Source organism: Gopherus flavomarginatus, chromosome 3 (assembly GCF_025201925.1).
Source record: "Gopherus flavomarginatus isolate rGopFla2 chromosome 3, rGopFla2.mat.asm, whole genome shotgun sequence".
NCBI lineage: Eukaryota > Metazoa > Chordata > Testudines > Testudinidae > Gopherus > Gopherus flavomarginatus.
Window position 1 is genome coordinate 106,975,592 of NC_066619.1, and position 18,608 is coordinate 106,994,199.

The following is an 18,608-nucleotide window of genomic DNA, read 5'->3' on the forward strand; positions in this document are numbered from 1 at the left end:
TCTCTCAGGGAGAGTCTGGGGAGAGAAAATTTTCCTCTCTGTTTTAAGATTCAAGGAGTTTGAATCACAGTGATCTTCCAGGGTAACCCAGGGAGGGGAAGCCTGGGAGAGGCAAAGGTGAGGGAAAGGGTTTACTTTCCTTGTGTTACGATCCAGAGGGACTGGGTCTTGGGGTCCCCGGGCAAGGTTTTGTGGGGACCAGAGTGTACCAGTCACTGGAATTCCTGGTTGGTGGCAGCGCTACAAGTACTAAGCTGATAATTGAGCTTAGAGGAATTCTTGCTGGTACCCCATCTTTTGGACGCTAAGGTTCAGAGTGGGGAATTATATCATGACAGCAGGATATTCTGTTTGGGTTTGCCATTGTATCCTGAAAGCTGGGAAAGTAAGAGGGGATTGAGATGTGCAGGAGGTCAGACTAGATGATCACATTGGTCCCTTCTGACCCTAAAGTCTATGAGTCTATGTTCCTGGTTTGGTTTTTCAGTTTTGCTGTGCTTTGGAGGTGTTTAGAGTGTTGGATAAGTTAGTAGGTGGATAGTAATCCCCTCAACATCTCCTTTAAGCTGTCCTGACTCTCAATGGTATTACACTGAGACTGGTGACTAGGAGGCAGAGAATGGCCGCCTTCATAAAGGCAAAGGGGAGACCAGTGAGATACACTGTGAAGTTATTCACCAAGATGGTGCCCCCAGAAGTGCTGCAGGAGTGGAAGGCAACTGGTAAGTTATACTGGGGGAAATTACCATGCACCTCTCCTGCATAATGTTTGGACCAAAATCAAGTAATTTCTCAGCTTTAGATTCTGCTTTATCTCCCCTGAAGACATGATGAAAGTGCACAGAAAAACAGACAGGATTCTGCACTGATTGTCTGAAGCATTTACTGTTCCCCATCTTTATATAAGCCTGTGAAAAGCCATTAAGAGCTTTATTATGCCTAATATAAAGATCTTTTACAGGACATTTATATCTCAGCAGGGACCTGTAGTCCTTAGTACCTGTATGGACATGCAAAGCCCATGGCTCCTTCATGTAAACTGAGAACATCAACCAAACTTCTTTTTCCTGTATCCACTGTCTCAGTACTGTTGAATTTTGCACAAATTTAATGTTTTCATTGTGTCATTATGTTGCAGAAGGGAAAGGGAAGTCAGGTAGAGTTTGCAGCTGCTCCGTGGTGCTGGCTGCCATTTTGAGCAGGGTGAACAGCGGGGAGTTGGGGGTGTTCAATAGGCAGTACACATGCAGGAAGAGAGAAAGAAAATAGGTAGATGGGTATGCACCCTTAGTGGCATGGGTTTGAAAAAGGATGACAGTCGCAGTTTTAGTATGAGAGAGAAGCCGTGTGCCTGGCCAGAGCAGCTGCCGTTCTGAAAATGGGTGGTGGGGAAGGCGAGCGGACAGCATGAGTTTTGAGAGAGAGGCAGAGGCTTGAGACTTGGAAAGGCTCTTGGCTCTTAACAGCCAAAAATGGCTACAATCCTGGGGCACCTGGAACACAAGTTAGAACTTGTAATAGCATAATAATAAATTGTAAAGATAGATACTTATGTGACAAGGTTCCCTCAATAGGATCTGCTCCTCAGTCCCGGCCTGGGTTTCTGGTTGGTAATCAGACTTGTTTCATATACAGCTACCATCAGGGTCCTGAGTCACAAAGGGATCCTGGCTTTCTGGGGACAGCTCTTCATTGTCCTCCTCTCGTTCTTCCTCCAATGACTGTTGATATTCATTCTTGGTGGAGGAGCCACAGAGGAGGATTAGGATCCACAACCTCTTCGGGCTCAGTAGTGGTATAATTGCTCAAAATCCTGTCCAGCTCCTCAGGTTTTCACTGCTGGACCTTGCCCTGGTATCCTTGGTTTTAATATAAGTCTTCTTGAGCTGTTTCCTCTTTTTTCCAGCAATGGTTGACCTCCCGCTTGTGATCCTTGCAGATATTAGCTTAGCAATGTCTCCCAAAAAGATCTTTATTTTGGAGACTGGCCACACAGCTTCTGCACCAACACTTCTTTACAGATGTCAGGTCTTATCTAGGGCCTCGGCGTGGCTCCAATGGGTTGCTCAAGACATTTTGGAAGGCTTCTGAAGTAATATCACAACAATGCTGTTATATTTGAATCCAGGAGCAAATGAGCAAATTCTGGCCCTATGCCAATTTTAAATGGGGGGGGAGAGGCATCTGATCAGCTGACTCTATGCAGTGGAGGGCACAGAGATAAACAGTCACCCACAAAGCAGTGTGAAATAGCAATTGGAGGACTGCCAAAATAATACATGGCAACGTTGTGCACACATGAACAATACACCGACCTCTCAATTCAGATTGAACTTAATACACTTTGAAAGAGGATACCAGAGTTCATGATAAATGCAGAGTTAGTGCACTGTAATGAATTGTCTCACGTGTATACAGGCATTTTCACACCACAGTTAGCAGGGAGCATTTTGAAAGAGTGGGGTAATTAACTAGTTTGTTCTAATAAAGCTTTGCAAACATAACTTGGAAATTTATTAAACCTGCATTCAGTTTGACTAATTGATATGAAAACATGATGGGTGGGAGTGGTTTTCCTAAGGTGAGCCCCAAAAGAACTCTGCAGCTTTTGTTTTGATTTTAAAGAGGGAATCAGAAGCAAATTAATAACACAACCAAGGATGAAGCAAGAAAACAAGCTTCACTGGAGCACTGGAAAAGTGTGTGCACAGCTAATTCCAGTGTTTTATTGGTAGTCAAGTATTTATGAAGCCCTGTAACTTTTGCACAAAGCTGTACCAGAGAGATTTTTAAGAATGAAAAGTCTGGGATTAGACGGAAAGAGAAAGAGTCCTGTATTATCACTGCAAAGGAATTGTAGATTACATATATAATATACATACACACACATACCCCTGAGATTCCAGCTGCATAGCTAATAAAATGCAGTATTTTCCCTAATCATTGGTTACTGGTTCAACAAATATAGTGACCCTTTAACAAAATTTGTAAGCAATGAGGTTTGTAACACAGATCCACATTCAATTTCAAAAGTGGAAAAAATATTTGTGTATAATTAATTCAAAATGTTAGGGTTTTTGTATTCTTTATTCCAGCTACAAAGATGACACATACCGTAATCTTGGATAATGCCACAGAAATGTGCTTCAATTAGTTATCACAAATTACTAAACAAGAAAACAACTACAACTTATTACAGTAATATAAAGATGCAATGGATGTTAGCAGAAGCTTGCAGCATAAATTAAAGCCTTTTATGGAATTTTATCAGCAGCTCCTCCTGGCGGTATAGTATGACTTCCAATACTCATTACAGGGATGCTCCCTAAAGACACACTAGGCGAAACTACCGTATGCTACAGTACTATAGTATCTTTGGATCTCTTGCTGCAGTTTGAAGGATAAGGTTCCATTAGCATGACTAAAATAAAACTTGTTCTTTATAAAGGAAACAGGTATATAGAAAAAAAATCTTTGTTGGGTCCCTTTATACATTTACAATACATTAAAAAGGTTCACCAAAATATGAAAAAAAATCATGCACTGTCAAGAAGTTGATGATGATCAATGACTGAGAAACTCCTGTTTAGCTAATTAGAACCACTGATGAGCAATAATGATCTGAGCTAAGAATATTTGCAGACTTCTTTAGGATGAAAAATGGAGTGAAGAGAGGCTGTCAATTCGTACAAGTTTTAAGCTCCAATCACTTTTCCCACGAGTACTACCTATTTGAAAATTTTAACATCACTGTATTTAGCCACATGGATTATCCACATTCAGCTTTCACCATCCACCAAAAGCCAAAAATCTGTGATATTATTCTAAAGCATTAACTAAATTTTGTTGTGCTCTGGCCCACGCTATATATTATACAACATGACAGTATCATATTTTCTGGGGTTTGGCCCATTTTTAATGAGTTGTCAAAAATGAAATATTAGAGACTATAAGGAAACATTTAACTATGAATGAGGTGTGAAAATACAACTTGCATTACAAAAGCCCACAGATTTTCAAAAGCAAAGTTCAGTGAAGTTTGTAAAAATATTATATTTCATAAAATAAACTTGCAAAGCAGTAGTAAAAGTAATAGGGAAAAAGATATTTTGGATTCTACCATAGGTCTTTACTTGCATCAATCATTCAATTAACCATTCTTCTGAAAAAAATAAAAACATCTGAGCTAAATAAATATATGCTTTTTTTACATTTAATGGCAACTGGCTTAACTAATAAAAAGACTGAGACTGTTTATTTGGAGAGCTCTCCATAGTTTTATTGCTCACCTCATCTGGATTACTGTATGGATCACATTTTTATAAGAGCCTATTTTTTAATGCACAAAAAGAGCCCCTTTATAAATTTTCCCCTAAAAATCTAAGGAAGTTTGGAGACTCTGAATTGTGTAATAAAATCATGGCTACATTCTCATTACTATTTATTTGGCTATCAAATTGAAAATTATTAAATGATTCCCTGGACATATAATTTTTTTAAAATTTTCATTTAGAAATTGGAGAAGGAGGGAGAAAAGAAACTTGAAAGGCTGCAATATTTCAAGCCGACCCTGGTGCCTGCGCAGAACCTGCAGCAGGAATTGGTCTTATACCTAATTTTTCAGTTGGAAACTTTATGGTGCCTTTCACTACACAGTAAGTGAAAGAGTTGAAAAAACAGGGCTGATTAATTTTGATATCCTAATAAATTTCTATTCCTCCTCATTCAGATCCTAGGAGTGCAAAACCTAACACTTAACAGTCAACCCAGATTTTATAATTGCCACATGTGCAATGAATTCCTTTGTTTTTAAATACTTAGAGAGTTGTACTTCAAACTGATTTAGAAAATATGTGAGGAAAAAGAAAATACATACTTGAATGCCATTCATGCTACAATTTTTAAAGAAAGGCCATTTATTTCTATAACATGATCATGTAGCCTACTTGAATAATTCTTTATAACTTGCAAAATTAAGTACCAGTACATAAATCTTTAAGCAAAATCAGATTGTATCCAAAACAGGAAAAAGAAAAATATCATACTATGGAATTTAATTATTTTTCATAGATTCTAAAAAAAGTTATCAACGTATGTGTGTATACTCCTATTATATCTGTTACTTGTTCTGTTATCTATTTTACTGCATGTTTCATAATGGAAAAGCATCATTAAAGAAACCAATTTTTCCTTTTACAAGTTCAGTGACTTTATTCAGTAGGTGATTTATTACGCAGTCTGATTTTAATATATGCACATAGAAGACTTTTTACAGTTTTTATATTGAGTGTAACGTGTGAAGCATGAAAATTGTATCATATTTTGCTGTGAATAATTTTGCCAACATTTTTCATCTAGATACACAAGTCTCTTACAGTGTTCAAAAATATCAGCACTTCAGAACAGACTGTTTTAACATCTGCACATCACCAGGGTTTCCCCCAAGGATTTTTAAATGATGCCTGCTTGTGCTGAATAAAGTGCTAACTTGCACCTTGCATTTCAAACTGTGTCCTGAGCAGCCATCCAGTTGGTACAATACCAGCTGAATTCCCACAGGCCACTGTTCACTCAGGCTTGACTGCAATTATCATGTCAATATTTTGTGCTCCGATATGCAGATATGCACATGTGCAAGCTGCATAATACTTTCTTCTCCATGGAATGTTGACTTATGTTCAATGTTCTGAGAATTTTTAATGAAATAGGATATTAAACTTCCATCAACTATAGACAGTCACAATTATATGACCTTAGATAGAAAGGTTACACCGTTATACTCTATTATTCTGTCCAATTTGCTGAGTGATAATTGGGGAATCGAGTTAAAACACAAATTCTAATTTTAATTGTTTTAATAAATTCACACACATGCACACACAGAAAGGAAAAAATAGTAATGGTCCTTTAAAAGTGATGAATTGTTATTTTCTTCCTAGTTCTATTGTCATTCACTTCCTGTTTTCACTGTTTATTCCTTATTTTCAAAACAATAGCATGAGACAGCATGGAAAGCCACCTGCATGTGATGTATTAGTCCTCCAAAAAGATGCAAGTGAATGAGCAAGTTACATTGCTTTAATATTTTCTTAACAAACATCAATCTAAACTATTCTACACATGCACCAGTTCAATGATTACTGAAGTGGAAAACATCAGACGTGTTCCTCATTTCCAGCAAATCTGCATATTTTGGATTCATAAGGAATCCAACATGACCTGATGCTTCACAGCTTCTTGAAAACATGTGATCACATATCCTAAATCCATAGTGCAATTAAAGGAAGTAACAAATTACTCCAATTGATTCTACTATCACCACTTCATTTGTTCACGGACTAAGGCTGATCTTCTCTTCATCCATCTGCTCATTTTCTTCCAGACATGGAGACATCTTGGGGATGACAGAGCTTGCATTAGTGGAGATAGAATTGCTCACTTAAATACTGTGCAAAGAATGACGACACTGGAGTGCAGATTTCTCAGAGATCTCAAATGGTGAAGAGCAGGGGTAGACTGCTGAGCCTTGCAAGACTCCACCTATGGTTCTAAGTGAGAAGAAGCAGGAATCCTTGCGATCCACGCAATAGGAATAAGTGTATCTAGCATACTACTATCCCATTTACTTCTATTAGGTCTTGTATCAGCACCACAGTCAATGACGTTAAAAGCCACTAAGGGATCTAGTAGTATCTCCTTAAAAAAAGGGGAATCTGGGGGGGGGGGGGAAATCAGAATGAATTGTTGGAAAAACTGTCAAGATTTCATGTACAGTAAATAAGAAAAGGCTTACATAGGGCTTCCAATCAAAAGGTCTTATACATATTCTTTAAAATTTACAGCGATGTTCCATCATTCTATGGACCCTAACTATATTTACTAAATGCCTACATGGATTGACCTGTTAACTCAGGACTTCTTAGCACCTTTATACTTTTTCTTTTTAAAACATTTTTCCTTTTTAATTTTATCATCAAAAATAAATGTTTCAAAAGGCAAGCGAACTAGAAATAGCATACTTTTTACATAATACAGAGATCAATAGTATTTAAAGTAGTTGGAAAGTACACTAACATGAGATATACTTTTACAATGGCTTGTTTGAAAATACCTGGAGGCTTTTACATATCCCAAAGGCTTTTCTCATTTGCACAGCAAAGATAATTTTTTGTTTGCATCTGAATATTAAATGGGGAATGTAGTTACAATCATTGAATAAGAACTGCAAAGAATGCTGAAAAATAAAATATCTTCTGTGTATTTCAGGAATTAACACTGCAGCCAAAGCGAGGTACCAGTTAAATTTTAAAATTTCTGGGGCAGCTGAACTCCCATTTTGGGAGCATGAAAGCATTTTGAAATTGTAAAGTTAGAAATAATGGGAATCCTAATATTACTGAAAAAATTCTAACATGAAATGGAAACAAACAATTGCACTTTTCCACATAGGTCTGAGAAGTTGCTAGAACAAAGTCATCTAACAATACAAATATACAATTACTTGCTTGTAGGACTAGTAACTCCTGAAGTCTCAGTTCCTACCAATTTATGCTTTTCATTTTCTCTTCATCATTCCATCTTCTTTGTATTGTGTGAAGTTGTAACTGAGCACTTTAGCACCTTTAGATTTGCATCTTTTTATCTCTTATATTGCCATTACCTGCAGAAAAATTGCCTTCTTCATTCACCTATTTAAGGACTGAATCTCACCGTATAGTACTGCCAAACTCATCACATCTTGGGTATGAGATATTTTCCTTCCTGCTAGTTCTTATGTGTTCCAGGAAAGGAAATAAGTAGCTGTCCTGTGATTTGTGATGAAAACTTGTATCTTAGTGAGCACTGAAAGTTAGTAGTTGGCATAAATATATTGGAAAATGAAGGTATGCAAACACTTGTGCTACCTACGTTGTATAGCCTCAAGGAGAAAGAACAAAAAGGTTGAACACATCTCAACCCTGAATCAAGATTTTCTCATTGTCAGATTTAATACTGCTCACTGATGCTTTTAGCATTTCAAACAAAAGAGGACATGTTGATATAATAATTCTCATGTGCGATCTGTTGCCTTATACCCATTTCTCTGTAGTGTAGGATTCTCAGATATTGCTGATTCACTCAGTGCTTCTATTGTTTGCTTATCAGGTTTACTGAGTCACCATGTTTCATAATTTCTTAAATCCGTATTTCTTTGGTAGACATAGTAGTCTCATATCGTTCCTCTCAATCTTCCAGCCACCAGCCGAGCCATGCGGCATTGTAGTTCTGCAGACTCCCTGGAAATCTCACTAATGGAAAGGAAACATCTTAGAGTTGAGAGAAAGTGATACCGGCATTTGAGTACAGAAAGAATGTTCTTGGTTCCTGAAGTAGAGGAAAGGAGAACAAGGAGGACAAGTTTTCTGAAAGGACAAGAGATGTGGGAAGGTAGAAGAACTCAAGGCCACAAGAAGTCAGACGCTGTTGGAAGACTAGAGCTGTATATGATGAGAAAGTCAATTTGGAATTGGGGAGGGGGCTGTAATGCGGCACATGGGCCTCACATTGGCAATGGGGGGGTTAAGGAGCCTATGGACTCAATTGATCGTGCCCCCCTACATCTGCAGCTAATGACAAGCATGTAGAGGGGAATTAAAAGGAGAACACCTAGCCCAGTTCAGGCTGACAAGTGTGACACAGAGGGCAATTGGAAAGGATTCACTCTTCTAGACCAGCAAGTCCGAACCAGAACAAACAGGGTGATGGGAAGACTCTGGAGACTAAACCACAGGGCTTGTCCTGTGTCCGGGGCGGGGGAGGGGGGAGAGGGGGAAGGAATTTACTTTGAAGACTATAAATACAATGCAAGGAGACATTTTGTTGTCCATTCACTGAGAACATAAGAGCCTGGTTATTTCTGAACACTTGGACTCTGGTTTGACTGAAAAGCAGCTAGCTCTGCACAAGACTGAATCCTTAGGGGAAAATCTACATTATTAAACAGGAAAAGTAACCATTGATAAGTACAGACTCAGATTTGCATTTTATGATTTTATTTTACGTGTAACCAATTCTACTTCCACTTGCTATCGTGACTCACTATTTCTTAAATTTTAACCTTTGATAATAAACTTATTATTGTTTTCGCTATATCTCAATGCTGCAATATTATATAGGAACTGATTCTCAGTTGAATCAAACAAACTTGTGTATACACTGTCCCCAGGGGGATAGCAAACCTGGTAATATCTGTGAGTGTCTAGAACCAGGGGGTGAATACCACAGTGGTGACACTTCAGGTGTGACTCAGGGTGCACCTATTGTTAACCTGCAAGCCAAAGTAAGGGCTAGCAGAGCCCTGAGGAGATTACTTGGGTGGCTGACAGGTGGCATCAGGAAACTGGTATCACATTAAGCACAAGCAAGTCTCTCTGTCACTCTGGAAGGGGGGTAAGATAACTCAGTTCTGGGTACCCCTTTGAGAGTTTCACAACCAGGAAGGAAGACAGAGCTCTCTTCTTGCTCAGTAAGGGAAACCTGCTTCCAGGCAAGACCCTGTGGAAGCCTGCTACCTAAACAAGCCATTTGGTGGTTGGGAAACTAAGCTCAGGAATACTATCAAAAAGAGACTAGCCATACGGAGACAAGCCCAGAGCAGGCTCCCACCAGTGAACCCGTGGATGATCCTTATTTTGATGTTCACTGTTTTCCTGGGTAGAACTCAAGTGTGCCATAGCCAGAGTGCTACAGTACCACAATACCAGATCTGTGAGGTCAACATCCAACTATTAGGGACCTACACTCGAGTGAATCATACTGACAGGCCACAAGGAGGCACTGCCCAGACAACCCAGTTACAGGAGCAAAAAGAAGAAAAAGAGATGTATAGGTATAGATATAAAGTCAGCCCTATAAGCGATTGCTGGAGAGGGGACTGGCCCTTCAAGGAAAAAAAAAAAAAAAAAAGATAAAATGTTTTAAAAAGTGAAAAGTCTAGGCACTCTATAAATCAAAAACCAAAACCTCCATAATCAGGTGCAAAGCTATGAGTTTTATTAATCATATCTGCACTGAATGGGTATCCCTAGCAATAACTAAACCCAAACACTGCTCCAGGATCCTCTGCAGTTATGCTAAGATATGGAAAAAATGCTCCAGAGGCAACTGGAAATTCCATAACTCTGGCCAAGAAAATGAGGGAGACATATCATAAAGACATTACACATATATCTTTGACATTCATACCTTTGAATTCACAACAGCAGTTCTACTGCATCAAACAATATTCTTTTAAGAAATAGAAGCAACAGAGTGCACTTAGGATTAGAGAAGTGCATGAACAGTACTGTCACCACGCTTTTGCACACAAAACAAAATCAGAATATGAGACTCAACAGTCAAAAATGGACAACAAACATTGCAGAGACAAAAAAAAAAAAAGTAATCCAAAACAGATTTCAATTTTCAACTTCAGTAAAATCAATAGATGCACCATGAAATAATAATATGGAATGTTTTCTTACCTACCACGCTCTTTTATAGAATATATAAAAGGATAATACATAGGTTTTTCATGATAGTAATAAGAAAACTGAAATAATAAATTGTAATAAAATATTTAATTTATATTAGCGTAACACCCAAATGCCCCATTTAGGACTGGGATGTCATCATGCTAGCCATGATGACAAATATATAATGACAGCCCTTGTCCTGAATCGCATACTAACAAATTTAAAATATGAGGCAACAATTAAGTGTGAAAAAAATCCTAGGAAGAAGAGTTGGAGGAAGGGAGGACAAGAGACTATAAAAGTGCCTGAACTATATTTCAGTATCTGACTACAGTCTATACAACTTAATGGCAATTCCTAACTTTTGTGAGCTTGTCTTTGCCCTAAGCAACTTCCTTTTAATGCGTTTTTTGTATGTAATACACACACACTCCTTTTATAATTATAGGGAGAGGCTCATACCAAACACCTATAGATAAGCCTATATAACACTTCTCATTATAGTTCCGTGTTTTCAGTTTCTTAGAACTTTACCAAGATTTTCATGCAATCATCTTTCAGTTTTCTGTGTTTGCTCTCTGCCTCAGGTTGATATTTTTACATAAATAATTTTTAGCAAAAGTGGTTCCGCCATTTCCAAGAATGAAGTTATCAAGAAACAGTTTTGCCACTGTTTTTTTTACAGCTCTAGCACGCCTGGGATTTGGAATAAAACTTTACCTTTGATAGGGGAATTGTCCTGGGATCAGAGAAATATCTTCTGTCCCTATCAAAAGATGTCTGGATTTGGACACGTTATTAATCACAAAGAGTCATCAACTGAACATACATAGCAGAACTTGTTCTAGAATTACTCCTAAATTTTCTGAATGTTCTAATGCAGCCACATTACTCATGCAACATCAATTTATGTCACCTTGTGTGTATGCATTATGCTGTCAACTTTAACTATATGATCACATACTATTTTTACCACACAATCGTTTCTTCTTTCAGTGCAGAGGATGGATGGCAAATGAGACAGGGTTGTAGAGTGAGTGAGCTGTTGACTGTAGAACCCAGGCCATATTCACAGCAGATGCTGATGACTGGTGATTAAGGGAGGGAACTGCAACAATCAAAAAGGGGTTTTGTGGTTAAGGCGCCAGACTGGGACGCACAAGAACTGGGTTGTATCTTGCTGTACCACAGACATTCTACGTGATGTTGGGCAATTCGCTTAATTTAAAATTTTCAGAGGTGGCCAATAAATGTTTTCCTTACTTTCTGGGTGACACCTGAGGCAAAATTTTCGTTTAAGTGCTGAACACTCACAACTCTACCTGGAATCAATGGAAGCTTCAGGTGATTAGAACCTCTATGAAAGTCAGGCCACAGCTATCTTAAGTTGAGCACCAACAATTAATGATCACTTCTTCTAATTTTGGCCTCAATATGTATCTGTGTGGCTCAATTCCCCATCTGCAAAATATGGATACCATACTTCCCTAGGTCATAGAACTAATGTTCAGATAAATTTATTAATATCTGTAAGGCAATCATATATTATGGTGCTAAATTCATTAATATTTCTAAGAACCAGATACTATGGTGATGAATGCCATCAGTAAATAAGATATTATTTATTCAGTGCAGGGCTTGGAGATAGAAAGAAGTGTTGAACAGCTGCCTCTTTCACTTAGCACTGTCCATCCTGTCCACTGAATAATGCAGGGACCCTGTGGAAAAAAACAGTATGTGATCATTTAATTAAAGACCTCACCAAAATGCTTATGTATCAAGGAACAGAATTACAGTTGCACAGGTAACCTTAATTCTAGAATTACCTAATTACTGAGTGCTTGATTTTGTAACCTAAAATTCTGTATGTCATGTATGTACACAGTATATAAAAACTGTCACTGACTACCATTCAATCTAGCCACCGTTAGCAGCTCTTTTTAAAAAAAATAGGAACAACACCTAATGAATCTGAGGGATGTGAGGATAGACTCCTTATACATAAGATTAGGAACATTGTTCAGTGCATAAGGAGCAGTCTGGATGAAAGCACAGAGTTGTAAAATTTATTTAGATTTTTTTTTTAAAAAACCAACTATCTCAGACTTTAGGAAGTCTTAAAGTTTCAAGATACCATTCTTACAAATTAAAGGATCTAGATAATTTCAGAAGTTTAAGACTTTTTACAATGTTTTTTAAACATGAAACCATGTGGCATCAAACAGAAGAGATATCTAGCATATTTGATTTAAAAAAAAAAATACGGAAAGTCTTCAAGCTCACCTTTCCACCACCAAGCTGATCGCTTGTGTAAGATCTGGATTTGCCACCTGGAGGCGTTTCCACAAAGACCATACAAATTCTTTATCAGCCTTAAAAACACGGAGAGAAATAAACAATGCAAAATACGTATGTTTATCATACAACTTTTACAGAATAATGAACTATTAGTATTAATATTCAGAAGTTAAATTATTAAGAACTATATTTTATAGAAAAGTCCAGTGACTTTACTGCTCAAGATGATGTATTTACTTGCTTGTTTCAACAGATGTCCAACTCAACAAAGAGAAACTAATTTAAAAGTATTAGTGCAGAAATAGTAAAATATCTTTCTAAAATGCCAATCGATAAGTCTTCAATGACAGCTCTCACTCCTTCTTCAGTTCTAGATATAAAAGAAATGCAATTCACTCCTTCACCAGAGGAGCAAATCTGAACTCCCAAATTCATCTCCCCTGCTGGAAGAATTCAGTCTCTTATATCGAGGATAGAATCTTCTAATGATACCGAGAACTTTCTGATCTTGCAGCAAAAAACAGCTTTTACTAGAAGCAGAACATTTTGACAGAGAACAAACACCACAGAGGACAAATTTCTCCTTCATGCAACAAAGATTTTAAATATAACAGGAGTACTTTGGGCACCTTAGAGACTAACAAATTTATTTAATATAGATGCTTTAGAAGCAACAAGATGGAGGATCTATAAGTATCAGTAAGAGTATTAGAACTCACTTAAGTAAGGCAGTGTTTTCAATCTTTTCCATACTAGTACTCCTATTTTGGGATGTTCTAGCAAACTAGCGATATGGCAAAGTGTGACGCAGTAGGGAGCGGGGCAGACTGACCTGGGAATGTCTAGTTTCACTGGGACTGTCTGCATTGGGGATGGGATAGCCGGCGATGACTTCAGATGAGGGACGATACCTGAGCCTGTAACCTCAGCCAGAAAGAGGGTAGGGCCAGGTAACACCTTTGCCCAGGAAACTGGACAAAAGGAGAGGAGGAGCCAGGGGGAGGGGAGTGAGTCGGCTGGAGGAGGTTTTCTGTTCAGTTTGGGCTGGCTGAGAAGATGCAGGGAACTCCAAGTCTGAGGGCTAAGCTCCTTGCCCCCCAGAGGGACCTGGCAGAGGGGTCCTGGTTGTGCCTTCAAGCCCTGCTTGGGACTGTGTTCCCGTCATCTAATAAACCTTAAGTTTTACTGGCTGGCTGAGAGTCACAGTGAATCGCAGTAAGCTGGGGGTGCAGAGCCTGGTCTCCCCCACACTCCGTGACACAAAGACACTATGCTCATGACTCTTTAACCCCTTTTGGCAACCCCCAGGCTGAGAATCAAAGCCTTAAGGTAAGGAGAGGCTAAATCCAGGGTAATTCCAATGAAAATAAAATCCATATCCCACAAGAAAAGATGTGTAATTATCCTCCGCATTTTAAAACTGCAGCAGGAGAGCTGAGAATAGATTTTAGGTTAAAATTAAGTTGAAAATGCACTGTTATGCATTTTATTCAAATACTGATATTAGTTTTCCACATTTAGAATTATGGGTTTCATTCATGTGCACCAGACAGTTTTATCCTAAATTAGATGGTTGTCACAGTTTCAGGGTAACTGCATCAATATTCCCCCTCAATGGTCTACTCCAGAAGTGTCCAACCTGTACAGGGAACTGCTCCACTATTTGCCCAACCCCTGTGCATCCATACTCCCTCATACCAAGACCCTCCCACCAAGCCTCAACCCCCCTGCACCCAGAAACCTCCAACAACCCATCCTCACTTCATCTGGACCACCCCAACAAGCCATCCCCATGGTATCATGCCCCAACCAGCTGCACTTGGATCCCCACACTACTGAGCCCCACTCCCCCAGCATTTGGACCCCACCAGTGAGCCCCCCACATCTGACCTCCCTGCTGAGCTCTATTCCCCCGCACCCAGACACCCCTCCTGCTGACCTCCAACTACCTTCACCTGGACCTTCCCTGCAGAGTCCCATTATCGTTGCACTCAGAACCGCCCAACAATGCCCTGTGCATCCAGATCCTCCCGCACCCGGATCTCTCACTGAGCCGTCTGCACCCAGATTGCCCCATACAGAACCCTCTCAACCCACACCTGGATCCCCCCACACTAAGCCCACACCTGATGCACCTGGCACAGAGGGACAGGGACCTAGGGTGCTTCTGGGGCAAGCCTGGTCCTTGCTCTATGTCAGGGTTGGATGCAGTCTCACTGCTAAGTCTGTGTCCCGAGGGGAAAGCTGCACAGTGATCTTCTACCTCTGTGCAGCCAGTGGCCTGTGCTCCCCAGTGCCATGCTGGAGCCTCCACATTTATTTGACAAATAAAATTTGCAGAATTTTAAAATATTGTGCACAGAATTTTTATTTTTTGGTGCAGAATTTTTTAATTTTTTGGCACAGAATGCCCTAGGGAGTAAACTACCCAGATGGCTCAGAACTCCACTTTCACATAAGGGAATTGAACTAGAAAGCAGTGGCTACTTTTACAAATTATCAAACATCTTCCTCTACAGTGCAACATTACTGCTGCTTGATGAAGAAAATCTATCTCCCCTCTTCACGTCAGACCCCAGTTTTGAACAAGGGGCAAATTAGTGGGGCATGTGACAATACACAGTGTTGGAATTGCTCTTCTAAAATATTCAAAAGTAGAGCTGGTCAACATGTTTTGAAAATTAAACATTTCCTTTTACTTTTCCAAAGAGAAAAACTATCTTCTTGCAAGTCTTTTATTTACAGGGCTTCCTGTCTTTCCCTCCAGCTTTTTCACCTTGGTGAGCCATTTATTCTTTTCTCTTCATGAATTGGTTCTAATAAGACCCAATTTGTCTGAAAACAAGGCTCAAATATGGATGGTACATGGCAGTACAGTATATTGGCTCCTCTCTAAATACACTTTCTTGCTCTCTAGAATCTCAGCTTTAAAAGAAAGTAAGTTGTAGTTACAAAGAAAACCTTGATAATAGATGTTGTGAGGAAAAAATAACAGATAACAAATGAAAGAAAGGGGAAGTTGATAGTAAAGAATACATTTCAGAAGTTAGGAATTGTAGAGAATTGATGAGGGAAGCAAAGGGACACAAGGAGACATCTATGACCAGCAGAGTTAAGGAAAATAAGAAATTGGTTTTTTTAAATATAGTATAAATCTTGAAAATGGTATTTGTCCACTGAAATTATCAATAATAATAATAATAATAATGAAAAGGCAGAAGAGTTTAATAATTATTACTGTTCTGTATTTGGGGGAAAAGCAGAAGATACAGTCTCATCGCATGGTGATAACACTCTTTCCATTTTACCAGTAGCTCTGGAGAATTTAAACAGAAACTATGAAAGTCAGACATTTTTAAATCAGCAGGTAATCAGCAGATCAGCAGATAACTTGCATCCAGAGTTTTTAAAGAGCCAGCTGAGGAGATTGCTATATCATTAAAGTTGATTTTAAATAAGTCTTGGAGCACAGGGAAGTTCCTGAAGACTGGAAAAAACTAATATTGTGCCAGTTTTTAAAATGGATAAACAGGAAGACCTGGGTAATTATAACCCTGTCAGCATGACAATGATTCCGAGTGGGGAAGATAATAAAGTGGCTGATACAGGACTTGATTAATAAAGAATAAAAAGAGGGTAACGTAATTAATGCAGATCAAAATGGGTGTATGGAAAATAGATCCTGTCAAACTAACTTGATATCTTTTTTCTGACGAGATTACAAGTTTGGCTGATAAAGGTAAGAATGTCAACATAACATATTTAGACTTCTGTAAAGCATTTGACTTGGCACTGCACAGTATTTTGATTAAAAAAACTAGAACGATATAAAATGAACATGGCATACAGGAAATAGATTAAATCCTGGCTAACTGATATATCTCAAATGTAATTGTAAATGGAGAATAGTCATTGAGAAGGTGTATTTCCAGTGGAGTACTGCAGCGATCAGTTCTTGGTCCTACACTATTTAACATTTTTATCAGTGACCTAGAAGAAAACATAAAATCATCATGGACACAGTTTGCAGATGACACAAACACTGAGTGAGTAAATAAGGGGGAAAAAAAGATCACTGATTCAGAGTGATCTGAATTGCTTGGTAAACTGGATGCAAGCAAACAATATGCATTTTAACATGGCAAAAAGTAAATGTATACATCTAGGAACAAAGAATGTAGGCCATACTTAAAGGATGAGTGACTATCAAGGACTCTAAAAAAGATTTCAGGATTGTGGTAGGTAATCATTTAAACATGAGCTCCCAATGTGACCTGTGGCTAAAGGAGCTAATGTGATCCTGGACTATATAAGGAAATCTCAAGTAGGAATGGAGAAGTTATTTTACTTCTGTATTTGGTACTGGTAAAACAGTGCTGGAATACTGTGTCCAGTTCTGGTGCCCACAATATGAGAAGGATGTTGATTATTTGGAGGAGGTTCACAGAAAAGCCAAGAAAATGATTAGAGGATTAGAAAACATGCTTATAGTGATTGTGCTCTTTGAGTCTATCTACTTAGCTTGAAAAAGAGAAGGTTAAGGCGTGACTTTATTATATACTATAAGTGTCGACATGAGGAATAAATATTTAATAATGGACTCTTCAATCTAGCAGAGAAAGGTATAATGTGATCCAATGGCTGGATGTTGAAGCTAAATAGACTGGAAATACGGTGTCATTTTTTTAACCACAAGATTAACCAACCACTGGTACAAATTACCCAGAGATTAACCAACCACTGGTACAAATTACCCAGAGTTGGGGTGGATTTTCCATCACTAACCATTTTTAAATGAAGATTGGGTGTTTATCTAAAAGATATGCTCTAGGACTTATTTTGGGGAAATTCTATGGCATGTGTTATATAGGAAGTCAGACTAGATGATTACAATAATCCCCTTCTGACCTTGGAATCTATAAATCTATATCCACCTGAGCTTGCAAAGAGCCTCAAACAAGAGCTCCGAGAGGTATAAACTGCCCAATTCATTTCAATGGGTGTTAGCTCAAATGCCTATGGTGATCATTTAAAATGACAACATTAACTATTTCACTCCATATCAAAGTACAGAACAAAGAAGAAAAACTATCATGTTATGAACGTCTATACAATCTATTGTGAGTGAAAGCTCATTTTGGCACCACAAGTGGGTTGGGTTTAGGAGATTACCATCACATTTTTCCTCAATCAAAAAGCCAAATCCACTGAGATGAGCACAATCTAGAAAGCATACGTGAACATATTTTGAACATCTGCATAATTCTGAGAGCAGCAGCTGATTTTGGAATCTCAAGTGGGCAATTTATTTTGTGGGCAGAGCGTGGAAGAGTGCCACTATATTTTCTTTTTCAGTTTGACCCCTGATGGTCTGATTTCCAGAGTGAGTCAGCAAAACAGATCTATACCTCCACATTGGACCCTAAAGCCTAATACACTGTCCCACACAAAAGGCTATAACTATTACCATAATATATAATAATCGTTAGTGATTTTACTTAATTACATCTTATTTCTTTCAAATGGCAACCTCTGTACTATTTTTCAAGATTTAACTATCTGGAAAATATGAAAGGGTAGTAAGTTTTTTGTTTTGTTTTTTTTTTAACTAGAGGAACTCAAATAAGCATTAGGCAAGTTTTCAAATCAAGGTATTCTTTTGAGTGTTCTATTACTCATCAACTGAAGAATTTTCTTCCAACTTGGCAGAAAACTTCTCCATAGCCTTCAGAGTAAAATCTCATATTTTTTTCGACAAATCAGTGTCCATATCCAAAGTTATAAGGAGGCTAGAAATAGGGCTCACAACTGAACTTA

At 38.4% G+C, this 18,608-nt stretch overlaps 1 protein-coding gene across 5 annotated transcripts in view; it reads right to left on the bottom strand.

Annotated features, from left to right (window-relative positions):
• CNTLN (centlein) overlaps window positions 1-18,608 on the bottom strand; it is a 256,631-nt gene that overhangs the window by 222,147 nt on the left and 15,876 nt on the right. For all 5 annotated transcript variants that reach the window (XM_050944136.1, XM_050944137.1, XM_050944139.1 and 2 more), the window contains exon 2: window positions 12,777-12,865. In XM_050944136.1, the coding sequence (XP_050800093.1) occupies window positions 12,777-12,865 (89 nt within the window). The remainder of the gene's footprint in view (window positions 1-12,776; window positions 12,866-18,608) is intronic.